Genomic DNA, 12,539 nt, shown 5'->3' with positions numbered 1-12,539 from the left:
CCACATAAAACACATTGTTGAAATAGATGAATATTAAAGATTATGGGGAGTGAGCAAAAGTGTGTGATTAGACAAGTGCTCATATGTAAAACATACTGTCTCAGACTCCAGCCCAAAATCCTCATTCGAGCTGTAACATTCTATAATTCTGGAATACATTTATATCTAGCTTGACGCATGTTCCTGGGTACGGCAGTAAACTTGCTTGAATATTGGCAAATAATTCATTTTTAATTTACATCAATAGTGCATATTATACATGTAGCATTACAGCACATAAAGTAAAGAGAATTAAATACAATAGCACTGTCTTGGGGTCCCTTTAGTAAATATTTAAACAACACCAGCATCAATGCTCCTAGGCAATGTCATTATTTTGTAACCCCTTTCACCTCGCTGCATATATTCCCGAGCTTTGTAACTATATTTCGACCCTTATTCTTTTGAATGATCATATAATGGATTAAGTGACCAAGACTAATCAAAGCACTGCAATTTTAATCTATAGTAATGCCTTTATTGTAATTGTTCGGACATTGAATTCATTCAGTGATCTTGCACTGGTGAACTATTATTTATGTCAACAGCAAAGTAATGAATAAAAATCTTACGATGACAGCTTTCTTGGTCCCTTTGTTTTTCCAATGCCATGTCACTTATTGTTTGGACTGAAATCCAACACAACCTGACTTTGCAATATCCAAATTACTTTATGTTAAGTGAGCAGGATAAATGTTCCTTGTTCCCTGGGATCAGGAACAGCTTCCCCGCTGATGATACACATTGGCTGTGAGAGTCAATGAAAGCACGGTGTCATGTAATCGGCACACGTCAGCACTGTGGCATGGCAGCACCATGTGTGTTTGTGAGATAAAAGGAGAAATGTTCAAATTAGTGCCATATTGAAAGAGGAAATTAATCCTCACCAAAAGGTTAAGATCAATATTTACAGAAACTCAAAATACTTATTTCAACGCGATCTCCTTAGTTATCTATAGTGTGGGTAATTGGCAGTGTGTTTGTTACTCATTAGGAAAGGTTAGTTTATTTTCGTTGTCGATGCAAACTTGAATACAAAATAGAAAGTTTACAAAAACCCATCTAATTTGATGAAATGATGCAGCCAGAATGTATCGTGTTTTTTTATAGCTAACAGTTAAGCGCATTACAGTATTTTCCTGTCGCCTGGTTTACTGTCTACTGGCAATAGACAGAGACAAGGTAGAAAACAAATTGAATGGTGTCTGTCCATCATTACATTCCAATCAAAATTAAAATCACATAACTTTTCAGTTACCCGAAAAACGGCAGCTGCTCGTGTACTGTCCAGAAAGGGTGTGGGGGTCAGACCCTTGTCTCATTTACAATGATATTGGTGAAGGAGCGGAAGGCGTGTCATTATCCAGCTCCGATCCAGCATAAAAAAGTAAATCTTCAACTATGAATAGATGAACAATTAAAGCAGCATCCGCTAACTGTAATTAGCGCTGGATGTAATGCTGGTCCTGTTCAAAGCCCGAATCGCCTGTGCCTCTGTAACATTGCGCGGGATTAGGACGGACATGCTATCAAATAATGTTGGTAGTATTTTGAGGAAATTGCTGCTCCGTATTGAATCCAATCAGTGTACTCATTGGCTCAGAAAAGACGTATATTCAGCGTCGCAAATGTCACCAGAACACCGGCGGTAAATAAATAGCGAGCGCTGGAGGCTGCAGGTTGGAAACACTGCACGACTTCACAAAGCTGAGGATGTTAAGAGAGTAGCGAGAAGTCAGTGGACAGCAGCGATTATACTCCGCATTTCACAAAGGGAATCAGCACTTTCTCCCAGAAAACTACAAAGATCCTGATTTTGTCTTTGTTCCCGAAGAATATCCAGGTAACTTGAGAATGTCTGCTCATTTCTGTATATAGGGATCGTTGTACCTTTGGAAATGTATGTTAAAATGCAAGCTTGTACAGTAAAACTGCTTGGAAGTGCACCCTATTGAGAGCTAATCTTTCTAGGATGACCATCTAATCCCAGTTCCCACCATAAATTAATAATTCAGATTATGTACCAATATATTAAACCGCTATCGGTTCCGAAAAGACCACCGGAGTCTATTCTCGAAGATGGTCTTTGTGCACCGATTCAGATCAGGGTACAGTGGAACTATATACACAATCTGCTTCAGGTAAAAGCAATTTAATTCGAATCCGATTTACCTACAACGGGAGGATCAATACTGATACTGCCTCTCAAAGACATTTTCATTTGGTAGATCATTTGTTTATATCAAGCGTTTGTTGGACATCAGATGCACCTTGCTCTGGCTTGACTATTTACTGAGATAACTTTCAGATATCATAAATCACCATTCTAATGTTCCAATTGGTGCTGTGCATTCCCCTTCAAACTTACTTTTGCTTCAGAACTTTTATTACCGCTAGTTTCATCTCTAAAATTATAATCTTAGCACCAAATTTATCTTTCGAAAAATCTTACGGTGTGTAAAGGATACAGCCATACAATTGTGCATTTTTTTGAGTGTAGATGTATTCTTTGTCTCTCTCGCGTGTGATGAGATGTGTGCAAGTATACACCATTCAAGGTGTAAACCCTGTAGGGTGTAGGCTGTTATACAGAACAGATCCCTGCGTTTAAAGGACTATTTAGACGAACCTTGATTTTTCCATTCTGCATTTCTGATAGTAGGCACTTCAAAATGCGCTGACAATCTGGTAACGTTTGAAAGTCGGTTACACAAGTTCCTAATCTTGGGGGCTATTTCTGAATCTATTGTTGTAAGCCATCAAAGTCATAGAGAGTGAAAAATCAGAATTTTGGAAGTCGAAAATAAAAGTAGAAAATGCTGGAAAACACAGTGGGTTTTTCGGGACCTGAACGAGAAGGAGAGGGTGGATAGAGCGCCTTCGGGGAGATTCTGCAGAAGTGTGGCCACCTGTAACGTTAAGTCTTTTCCATTTACGGATTTGTTACATATTTCCATATACAGTACTTTATTTTTCAAATTCACCCAAATCCTTGTCAGATTTTGGAACCTCGACATTTTTCTTTTACTAATTTTGAATTGAAAGCTACCTTCTAGAGAATATTGCACTTTGTGTTTCACAGTCCGGTGATGGAGTGGAGTGTGTTTGTCCTGGTCTTGTCCCTGACTTCACTGCATACGGTCCACGCCGACTGCGCCAATCGGTGTTCGGCATGCAACTCGGTCCTGGACAGCTCGATCAAGCCACTGGTAAGATAATTACACCCCATAATACATCTAAAAATCAGAGATTCCGACATGGATTATACTCAGTTGCACCAACAAAATCTGAAAAGAAATAGCAGCAACAATATACGGTTTTACCGCAATGCAAACTACAGTTAACTATGTGAATCAAATGTAAAACAGTGTCTCAATATTCAGTAAGTCCTAGCCATCCAGATCACCCCATTGATGAGTGCATCAAACACGACAGTTTAAGGAGCACAAACAACTGTCAGCCATATATTGATCTAAATTAACTTGTGCTATAGAATTGGTTAACTTAAAGAAACCAGTTGCCACTCATGTGCAACAGTTTGTTAAGCAAGCTTGTAAGTTTTCTATCTGCATTCAGATAGGTAATGGTTATATACACACCAATATCAATCCTCAAAGTACAGAATATACAGTATACCAACAGGCAAAGGATTAATAACTAAGGGCTCAATTTTCCCGGGTCATTTACGTTGTTTTTTTGGCGTGCATCGTTTTTTCTGACATAATGATTTAATTCAAAGTTTCCCCCTGGAATCTGCGTCGGCGTAAATGCTTTAGTTACGATTTTTCCATGTTAGGTTTTTTTGACGTCTTCTCATGTCTGCGCCAGTTTTCAGCATTTTTCGCAGTTTGCCCCCAAATTTTTTATCCTAGGTCGGCGTATCTGGCCACTCCCGAAAAACCTTCTGGTGAGTTAACAGAAAGCAGCGCACATTGAAAAATTAGCGCTGAAAGACACCATTGTTTTTCATTGAAGTTTTTGGAGGGAGTCTCTAACATTTGAAATATCCGTAATAAAGTTCAACCTTTTTTACCTTTCAACGGAGTAAATGTAAGTTTCTTGGATTTCTGAAGTTTTCTTTTTTTTTACTCACACACCACCACCGAACATCTTCAAATAGGGCTGGAGGGTCGTAGCTTCGACTGTCAGATTCATTCCCGTGCACGGACACGGGCTCGGGAGCCGGCTGGAAAACAAGCCCGGTGGGGGGGAGGGGAGGTGGCGATCGGAAAGCTGCTGCAATAGGCACAAGACTACAATGAGTTTGGGGGCGGGGGGGGGGGGGGGAGGTGGAGAAGGGGAGAAGTTACAAGACTGCAATTAGTTGGTTTTGGGGGGGGGGCGCAGGGAGGGAGGAGAAGTTCTTCCATACAGACCTTGGGGAAAGAGAATAAAGAGACTGTCCTGCCTGCCTTCCTGTTGTTTTGAGCTTCTTGCAAAGATAAAATTTAACTATGGAGGCAATACTGACAATGCCATACCTTGTGCGAGCCTTCTGCATGATGATGCTATGTGGGAGACAATTGATTCGACGTCATCGAATGAGGAACATCAGAACCCATAGGGTGCTGGGAAGAATGCATTACCCACCTTGGGTATATCGAGACAGGCGTTCGTACCTGCACCTGAGTGAGGAAGACTGTGTCAGAAGGCTGCGTTTCCACAAAGAAGTTATAACTGAGATCTGTGAGTTGGTGAAAACAGACCTGCAACCTAGAAGAGTCAGGAGGACTGCTTTGTCAGCTGCACTTTCATTCTATGCCTCCGGATCATTTCAAGCTACAACTGGGGATGTGTGCGCCATCTTTCAACATGCAACACATGTCTGCATTCGGCAGGTGACAGCTGTACTATATACCCAGAGGAATAACTACATAACCTTCCCCATGACCGTCCAAGCAATGCTGACAAGGCTGTGAGCTTCTCCAGAATTGCTGGCTTCCCAAAGGTACAGGGCCGCATTGATTGTACCCGCATTGCCTTGCGAGCACCTTTGAAGGAATCTGAGATGTACAGGAACAGAAAAGGCTTCCACTCCTTTAATGTCATCATCATAGGCAGTCCCTCGAAGCGAGCATGACTTGCTTCCACGCCAAAAAGGGATGAGTTCACAGATGTTTCAATGAAGGACCTAATATTCCAGATCCCGAACTACATCTTGAAGGGTGGGAAGATGCCTGTGCGTGGATTTTTTTAACGTGTGGTGGCCATTGCACACTGGCCACCACATGGGCTTGACAGAGCTAGGTCCAGTGGCAAGGATTACCCAAGACGGCTGGAGACCAGCTCTGCTGCACGGAACTAGTGCACATACATAGCACAGTGTGGGCTCACCCATGCTGCTCCTGGGCCCTTGCCTCTTCTGGGCCCCAAACTCATGTCTCTCCTGAGCCCTGGTCACTTCCATCTACAAACTCTTGCCGCTCGTTCGCCCCTCCTTGCCCTCCTGCAGCAGCACGTGCTGCTCCCTGCATTGGCATGCCACTGCACGTTGCTCCCTCCAATGGATTAATACATTAATGTACAGCTCATGTGTGATGACATGCATCGCATCATGTCAGTTGGTGCAAGATACCCTGGGAGCAGCCATGATACATTCATCCTTCACGAGAGCGTTATATCTGCTATGTTTCAGCAGCAGCCAGAAGGGCAGAGCTGGCTACTGGGAGACAAAGGGTATGGCCTCGCCACCTGGCTCATGACGCCCCTACGTGTAATCCGGATGGAAGCTGACAGTGAATACAACATGTCGCACATTGCGATGCTCAGCATAATAGAGAGGATCATTGGCATCTTGAAATTGAAACAGTGTTTCCGATGCCTGGACCATTCCGGAGGCTACTTGCTAAACTCCCCTGAGATTGTCGGTCATTTTACTGTTGTGTGCTGCATGCTGCATATCTTAGCCATCATGAGGCAGCAGCAGCTGGTAGGAGAAGACCCATCTGAGGTGAGAGTGGTTGATGATGATGATGAGGAAGATGCAGATGACGAGGAGGAGGAGGAGGAAGCCATGCAACTACCTGAACCCGAAGCACGACGGCGGTGGAGGGCGGGCCATCGTGCCCCTTTAACAATTGCTCAAGCCTTGTGCCAGCAGCTCATCCGTGAACGCTTTGCTGCCTGACGGCTCAGCGACAACTATTCTACATAGACCATGTTTACTGTTTGGACCTGTTCTGTAATGTTGAGTTGTGTTAATGGAACAAATGATGGAAATGATTCTTGTTTACCTCAAAAGCTGTGTTAATAATCGAACAAATAATGTAAATGATTCAGATTTAAGGTAAAATATATTTTATTCAAAAGTTTAACAAACAGTTCTTTGTACTTAACTTAACTTTAATACAATTATTCTTGTATCAAGCATTAAAGTTTTCAGTTAGGATCACTTACAAACTTTAAGATCACTTACAAACTCTAAGATCGCTTTAAAACTTTAAGATCATACTAACTTTTAAACTTGTAAATTTACATAACTTACAAAAATCTTTTAATTTGAGAACAACAGTTACAACAGCAACAGTAATATTAACAACAGCAGCAGCAGCAAGGAAAGGCTGCACTCATCTTTCCTCCACCTTATTTTAAGATCGCCCGCTGCAATTGTTCTTGGTGACTCCACCACCCCTGCTCGCAGGCAGTGGCGCAGTGTTTCTGGGGTTGGTACCAAGCTTATTCTTTCTAACATCTCAGGTAGTGTGCACCTGTTGGGGGGGGGGGTGGCGGGGGCGGGGGGAAGCAGGTGGTAATGTGGAGGGTTCAGGCGACAATGTGGAGGGTCCGGGCGGCAATGTGAAGGGTCCGGGCGGCAATGTGAAGAGTCCTGGCGACAATGTGAAGAGTCCTGGCGGCAATGTGAAGGGTCCAGGCGGCAATGTGAAGGGTCCAGGCGGCAATGTGAAGGACCCAGGCGACAATGTGAAGGACCCAGGCGACAATGTGAAGGGTCCAGGCGACAATGTGAAGGGTCCAGGCGGCAATGTGGAGGGTCCAGGCGACAATGTGGAGGGTCCAGGTGACAATGTGGAGGGTCCAGGTGACAATGTGGAGGGTCCAGGTGACAATGTGGACGGTCCAGGTGACAATGTGGAGGGTCCAGGCGGCAATGTGAAGGGTCCAGGCGACAATGTGGAGGGTCCAGGTGACAATGTGGAGGGTCCAGGTGACAATGTGGAGGGTCCAGGTGACAATGTGGAGGGTCCAGGTGACAATGTGGAGGGTCCAGGTGACAATGTGGAGGGTCCAGGTGACAATGTGAAGGGTCCAGGTGACAATGTGAAGGGTTCAGGTGACAATGTGAAGGACCCAGGTGACAATGTGAAGGGTCCAGGTGACAATGTGGAGGGTCCAGGTGACAATGTGAAGGGCCCAGGCGACAATGTGGAGGGTCCGGCTTTGGGCTCCTCAGAGGCTGGTGTGGGGATTGGATTGGGAGTGGTAGTTGATTCTGTCAATGGACGTGAGGTCTGGGCGTGTTTCCTTATTGCAGCAGCTAACTCCAACATGACGTCCCTCATGCGCCTTGACAGTGTCTCAACCTGCAACATCCTCTTCTTCATGTTGAGCAAAACTGTCTCAAATACCTGTGACATTCCCTCCCTCGTGGTCAGTGATAGTGTTTGCACCAGCTCTGACATTCCCTCCCTGATGTTCACTGACAGCGCATCAGCTACCTGTGACATTCCCTCCCTCACATAGTTTCAGCTGACAGATATTCCCTCACTCATGGTCCTGATGTCGTTCCCACTTCTCCCGACAGTCCCGCTACCTCAGCACCCACCCCACTGATGGTGTCCATAAGTGATCGCGTAAGGTCAATGCTCTCCCCACTCATTGCCATCATCTGAACCACACCTGTTAGATCCTGCACCTCAGGAGAGCGCGGTCGAGCTCTACTTCCCCTCCTCCCCACAGGTGTGCCTCGCTGCACCCCACCACTGGAACCCGCAGTCTCGGATGGGGCCCTGGGTGTGCCTCGCTGCACCCCACCATTGGGATCTGCAGTCTCGGATGTTAGGAAACCATGGAATATCCCAGCAACACTCAAACCACTAGTCACGGAAGGGGCTGGCACCTCAATGGGCGGCACCTGCACTTCCACCAAAGTCAGTAAAAAATTGGGGGCTTCATCCACCTCAATTCCCTCCCCCCCCATGCTCTTGGTCTGGAGGGTGGGATTGGAAGATGTTCTCCTCTTCAGGCTCGTCCTCATCTGAATCTTCTTCTGCATTGTCAGGGTTGGCCTCAAGTTCTGCAAAATATAACAGGACACAGACAAATGGTTAGCAGCAGAGGAGGGGGCAGGATGGGTGGCATGAGTAGGCTCACACAGTGCAGGCAGCAGGCTGATTAGAAGAACCATGATGAATGAAAGCACATTGCATCAGCTGAAGCGTAGCTGCAGACATCCCCATGAACCGAAGCATGGCTAGTCCACGCAGTACTTAACATTTAGCAAAGCCAGACTTTGGAATTTGCCGGACTTACCATCTCCCTTGAGTGTGTGCCCAGCTTGTGCAGTGGTGGTTGCTTTTCTCCAGGCAGGACCCATCAAAGCAGCGACCCTCTCTTCCAAGGGTGTCAGTGGGTGCAGATTTGCCAGGCCTCCTCCTGTTCGAATTCTTTCCCTTTTGTTGTGTGCCACTTTCCTCTGCAAAGATAAAAATACAACTTTTTAGAGAGGGTGCCTTCCTGCTGGGTGGGACATATACAGCTGGTCACATTTACAATTGCAATTCCATTGAATAAATGGAAATATTACACTAACTGCTTGAACAAGGTCCTGCCACTTCTTTTCACACTGGCCTCCAGATCTTGTGGTGGTCACCATTGCGCAGTAATCTTCTGCAACTTGGTTCCAGCGTTTCTTCATTTATTTGGGTGGAACTTTTATGTGACCTCTGCTAGTGTCCAGCTCCTGCTATCTGGTCTCAATCACAGTAACTAGTGCCTCCACTTCATCCTGTAAGAAATTCTTGTCCCTTGCACCACGTTGCATCTTGTATTGTTGCAGATCCGATTTTTCCAATGCTCTCACATAGCACTCCTTCTCACACAACTGGCTCTTTAAAAATGGCCGATTACCAACCCGGAGCTGTACTGCGCATGCGCATCCATTGAAATAACGTCAAAAACGTCACTTTTTGTCACGCATGCACAGAAGGTGCACCATCATTTTTTCGGCATAGACAGCAGACTTCATCCCCCAAGGCAACTGGACATGCTGAGAGGTGCCAAATTTGAATTATACATCGGGGAAACTTTGGCAAAATATTTCTGCTGCATTTCTGGCCTAGAAAAACGGGTGTAACTCTGGCAATACACCAAAAAACGGGCTTGGGCAAAATTGAGCCCTATGTATTGCAGAGGGCATGGAACTCAAAAGATATATTCAACTCCATGTCAGAATAATTCAGTGCACACAGCAACAGAATTTAGTCAAGTATAATGGATGAGCCAACCATAAACTGTTAGCATTGTAATAACGGCATCGACAACAATGGCGGTCTAATGCATAGCACCCATAAAATTATTTACTGCCAGCAATTGTGGATAGAATTGAGAATTTCAAAACCAGAACGCATTCAGTTGGATTAGTGTGGATAATTAAATATGCTGAATTAACCACAGGCTGACCATAAATTGCAGTACTAAACTTTAAATGCAGCAATTACAGATTAAAAGCAAAACCTTTTGGGGACTGCAGTTTTCCTAGGTAGTTGGATGGATAGTGCTAAAACTCGTTGCAATACGTTGGTAGTGAGTGATCAGTCGTGGCGGTTTGCAATATTTTGAAGCACCTTGAATGGTTGGAGACTGGCTTTAACGGAGAGGTTTTTAAAGATTGACGATTTTTAGATCCTTTGGTATCAGTTGTGGTGGCGGCACCAAGATGGTGACACCTTGTGCATGGATTCCTGCCGATCCAGGAAAATACCATACTCCCAGACAATCTGCTGTTCTAGTTGCTGTCGCATTTGTAAATAGTCTTTATTGCCCGGTTGGAGGTGTGAAGGACAAAAGTGTCTCCCCGTTTGCATACTGTGTGTGCAACTAAGGAACCGTCCTTCAAAAACACTGTACATGCATCTTCCTAGTGTTTGTGTTCTTGTATAGTCTTAAAAAAAAAAATTTGTTTTTGAAGCAGCTTTTTTGATTTTTTTTGGTATAAATTGAAAAACGGGATGTTACCACACAAGGAAAAATACTGCGGACACTGCCAATCTGAAATAAAAATAGAAACTGCTGGAAACACTCAGGAGGTAACTGGATAGGTAGATTTCCTTCTGAGACTCCACACTTGTTAAATATGTTTTTCAGGGCCAGAGAGGTTGTTCAGCAGTAATTATCACTTATTACGCCATTTCAAAACTCACTCCTGAATCCACTCAGCCAAAATTTTTCAGCCGTTTTTAGTCCAAAACTATTGGGTAATTACCCTAAATTCACAACATTAAAGAGATTTCAATGCAGAGTCTATTGGCAAGGACTGCGACAGCACACCCTGTGGAGGAGCGGAGTATCTCTAACAGAACTTTTAGATTTCCACATTTAACTGCACATTTGAGGACACCAAAAGTTGTTGTCAGATTTACTTTGTACTAATGGCCAGTGCTGTTAGCCTTACCATTATTATTGCAGCAAAATTCGGGCCAATATTTCAGGTCCCTTCACCCTTTGTCAACCTTGGTTTTACTGCTATTCTCGACACACAGTGCCTAGTTGTAACTCTTTCAATATCAGCCTGCCTCTCCATTGCAAATGGGTCTGAGAATGAAGCCAGAGCAAAATTAATTTATGTGGGCCAATGCTGTTGTGCTTAACTGCCATTAACTTAAATTTATATATCTATAATTTCCTTTATCTAAACCACCTGTTTTTTCACATACCAGCTGCCCATTACCGGTAGATTGATATTACCTGATCAAATAAGTGTTCTCATTTCATTAAAGGGATACTTCTTTCATGGAATCACACCATGTAATGGTATACATCACGGTGAAGCCTTATTGTGATATTTTTCGTTAATGGCATTGTCATGATCCAAATGCTGCCTATGTATTTTTGGCTCTAATAAAGTCAGTGCCATTTTTTTAAATGACTTTATATGGGTTAACTACTTATGATTTTAGTTAATACCAATAATGGTGAGTTATTTGTGCTAAGTACAGGTCATTAAGCAAAATCTCTTTTCTGACATATCTTTCAGACCTGCACTTTGGAGTGTGAAGGGATAGTGCTGTCTACCAATGAGTGGGAAAAATGTGACAAGGCACTTCACTCCTACAACCCTGACCTTTTGGGCATTGTGAACGAAGCCCTCGCTGACCCGGGCACTGATGGAAAAGAAGATGAGAGTTCAGAGGCACTTCTTGGAAAACAGCGCAGTAGTCTTGTGAAACGCTATGGGGGCTTCATGAAGAAGATTGACAAGAGCAGACTTTATGCCAAAGCATTGGCCCAACAAAATGCATACAACAAAGGCCGAAATCTTAAGAATAGGGGATTTCTGAAAAAGTTTGGTACAAGGGATGCCACTGAATTAGAGAAGAGCTCCAACGAGCTTTCAGTTGCAACGGAGGATCTGCTGGAAGAAAATAGCGATAACCCCACTACCCAAGAGCTAAAGCGCTATGGAGGGTTCATGAAAGGCTTTGGCTACAAGAGAAGTGCAGAGCTGGATGATGAGGAAAATCAGGAGATGGAACTGCAAAAGAGATATGGAGGCTTCATGAGAAGAATTGGTAGACCAAGATATAAATGGGATAACCAAAAAAGATATGGTGGCTTTCTGAGGCGCCATTTCCGGGTTTCAGTCAGGTCAGATGATGGTGATGCCAGTGATTACTCTGAAGAGGTTTCAGACCTATAGAAGAGCCAAAGTGATTTGAGTTTAGATGTGAGAATGCAGACTGCCAAGATAAATGCAGTATTTAAACTATAAATGTATTGTTTTGAATGCACAAATATTTTTGCTATTAAGTTTACAATAGGCTGTCTAAAATAGCAGTTAAGTCAATTGATTCTTGTATTCTGTTGTCATACTTTATGTGAATCCAATAAAAATGGTCTCTAGACTGTGAACAGCAACTGGTTTTTGCTTGCCTCCTGTAATAGTACCTTAATGTTAGAATTAATCTTTCATGCTTAGTTTAACAAAATCATGGGCTCAATTTTCCCCCGTGATTTGCGCCATTTTTTTTGAGCAGGCTGCTCTTTTTGGTCTAAGTTGAAAAACCACAGTTTCCCCAATCAATTTGCACCAGTGTAACTCAGTTAGTAACAGTTTTTTTAGGGCTTTTTTTTTTCAGCCAAAGGGGGCGTAACCTGCCACCTGCGCCAATTCTGGCCATTTAGGGAAGTTTGGCCAGCTGAGAGTTACTCCAGTTCTGCTTAAGCCAGCATATGTGGCATCTGCTGAAAAACCTTCCCTAGAGTTAAGGAAATCGGAGCAGGTAAGCAAGTCGGCGCAGCAGATGCCCAGACACACTAAAATA

General features: G+C 43.8%; 1 protein-coding gene across 1 annotated transcript; it reads left to right on the top strand.

The window, feature by feature from the left end:
• Positions 1–3,128: 3,128 nt before the first annotated feature.
• On the top strand, positions 3,129–11,914 carry pdyn (prodynorphin). The gene is made up of 2 exons (XM_070895002.1): positions 3,129–3,248; positions 11,252–11,914. The coding sequence occupies exons 1-2, from the start codon at positions 3,129–3,131 to the stop codon at positions 11,912–11,914; spliced, it is 783 nt and encodes a 260-aa protein (XP_070751103.1).
• The last annotated feature ends 625 nt before the right edge of the window (positions 11,915–12,539 follow it).

This window comes from Pristiophorus japonicus, chromosome 12 (assembly GCF_044704955.1).
Source record: "Pristiophorus japonicus isolate sPriJap1 chromosome 12, sPriJap1.hap1, whole genome shotgun sequence".
Taxonomy (NCBI): Eukaryota; Metazoa; Chordata; class Chondrichthyes; family Pristiophoridae; genus Pristiophorus; species Pristiophorus japonicus.
Note: the sequence above shows the minus strand (reverse complement) of the source record. Positions and strands in the feature narration are given on the sequence as shown.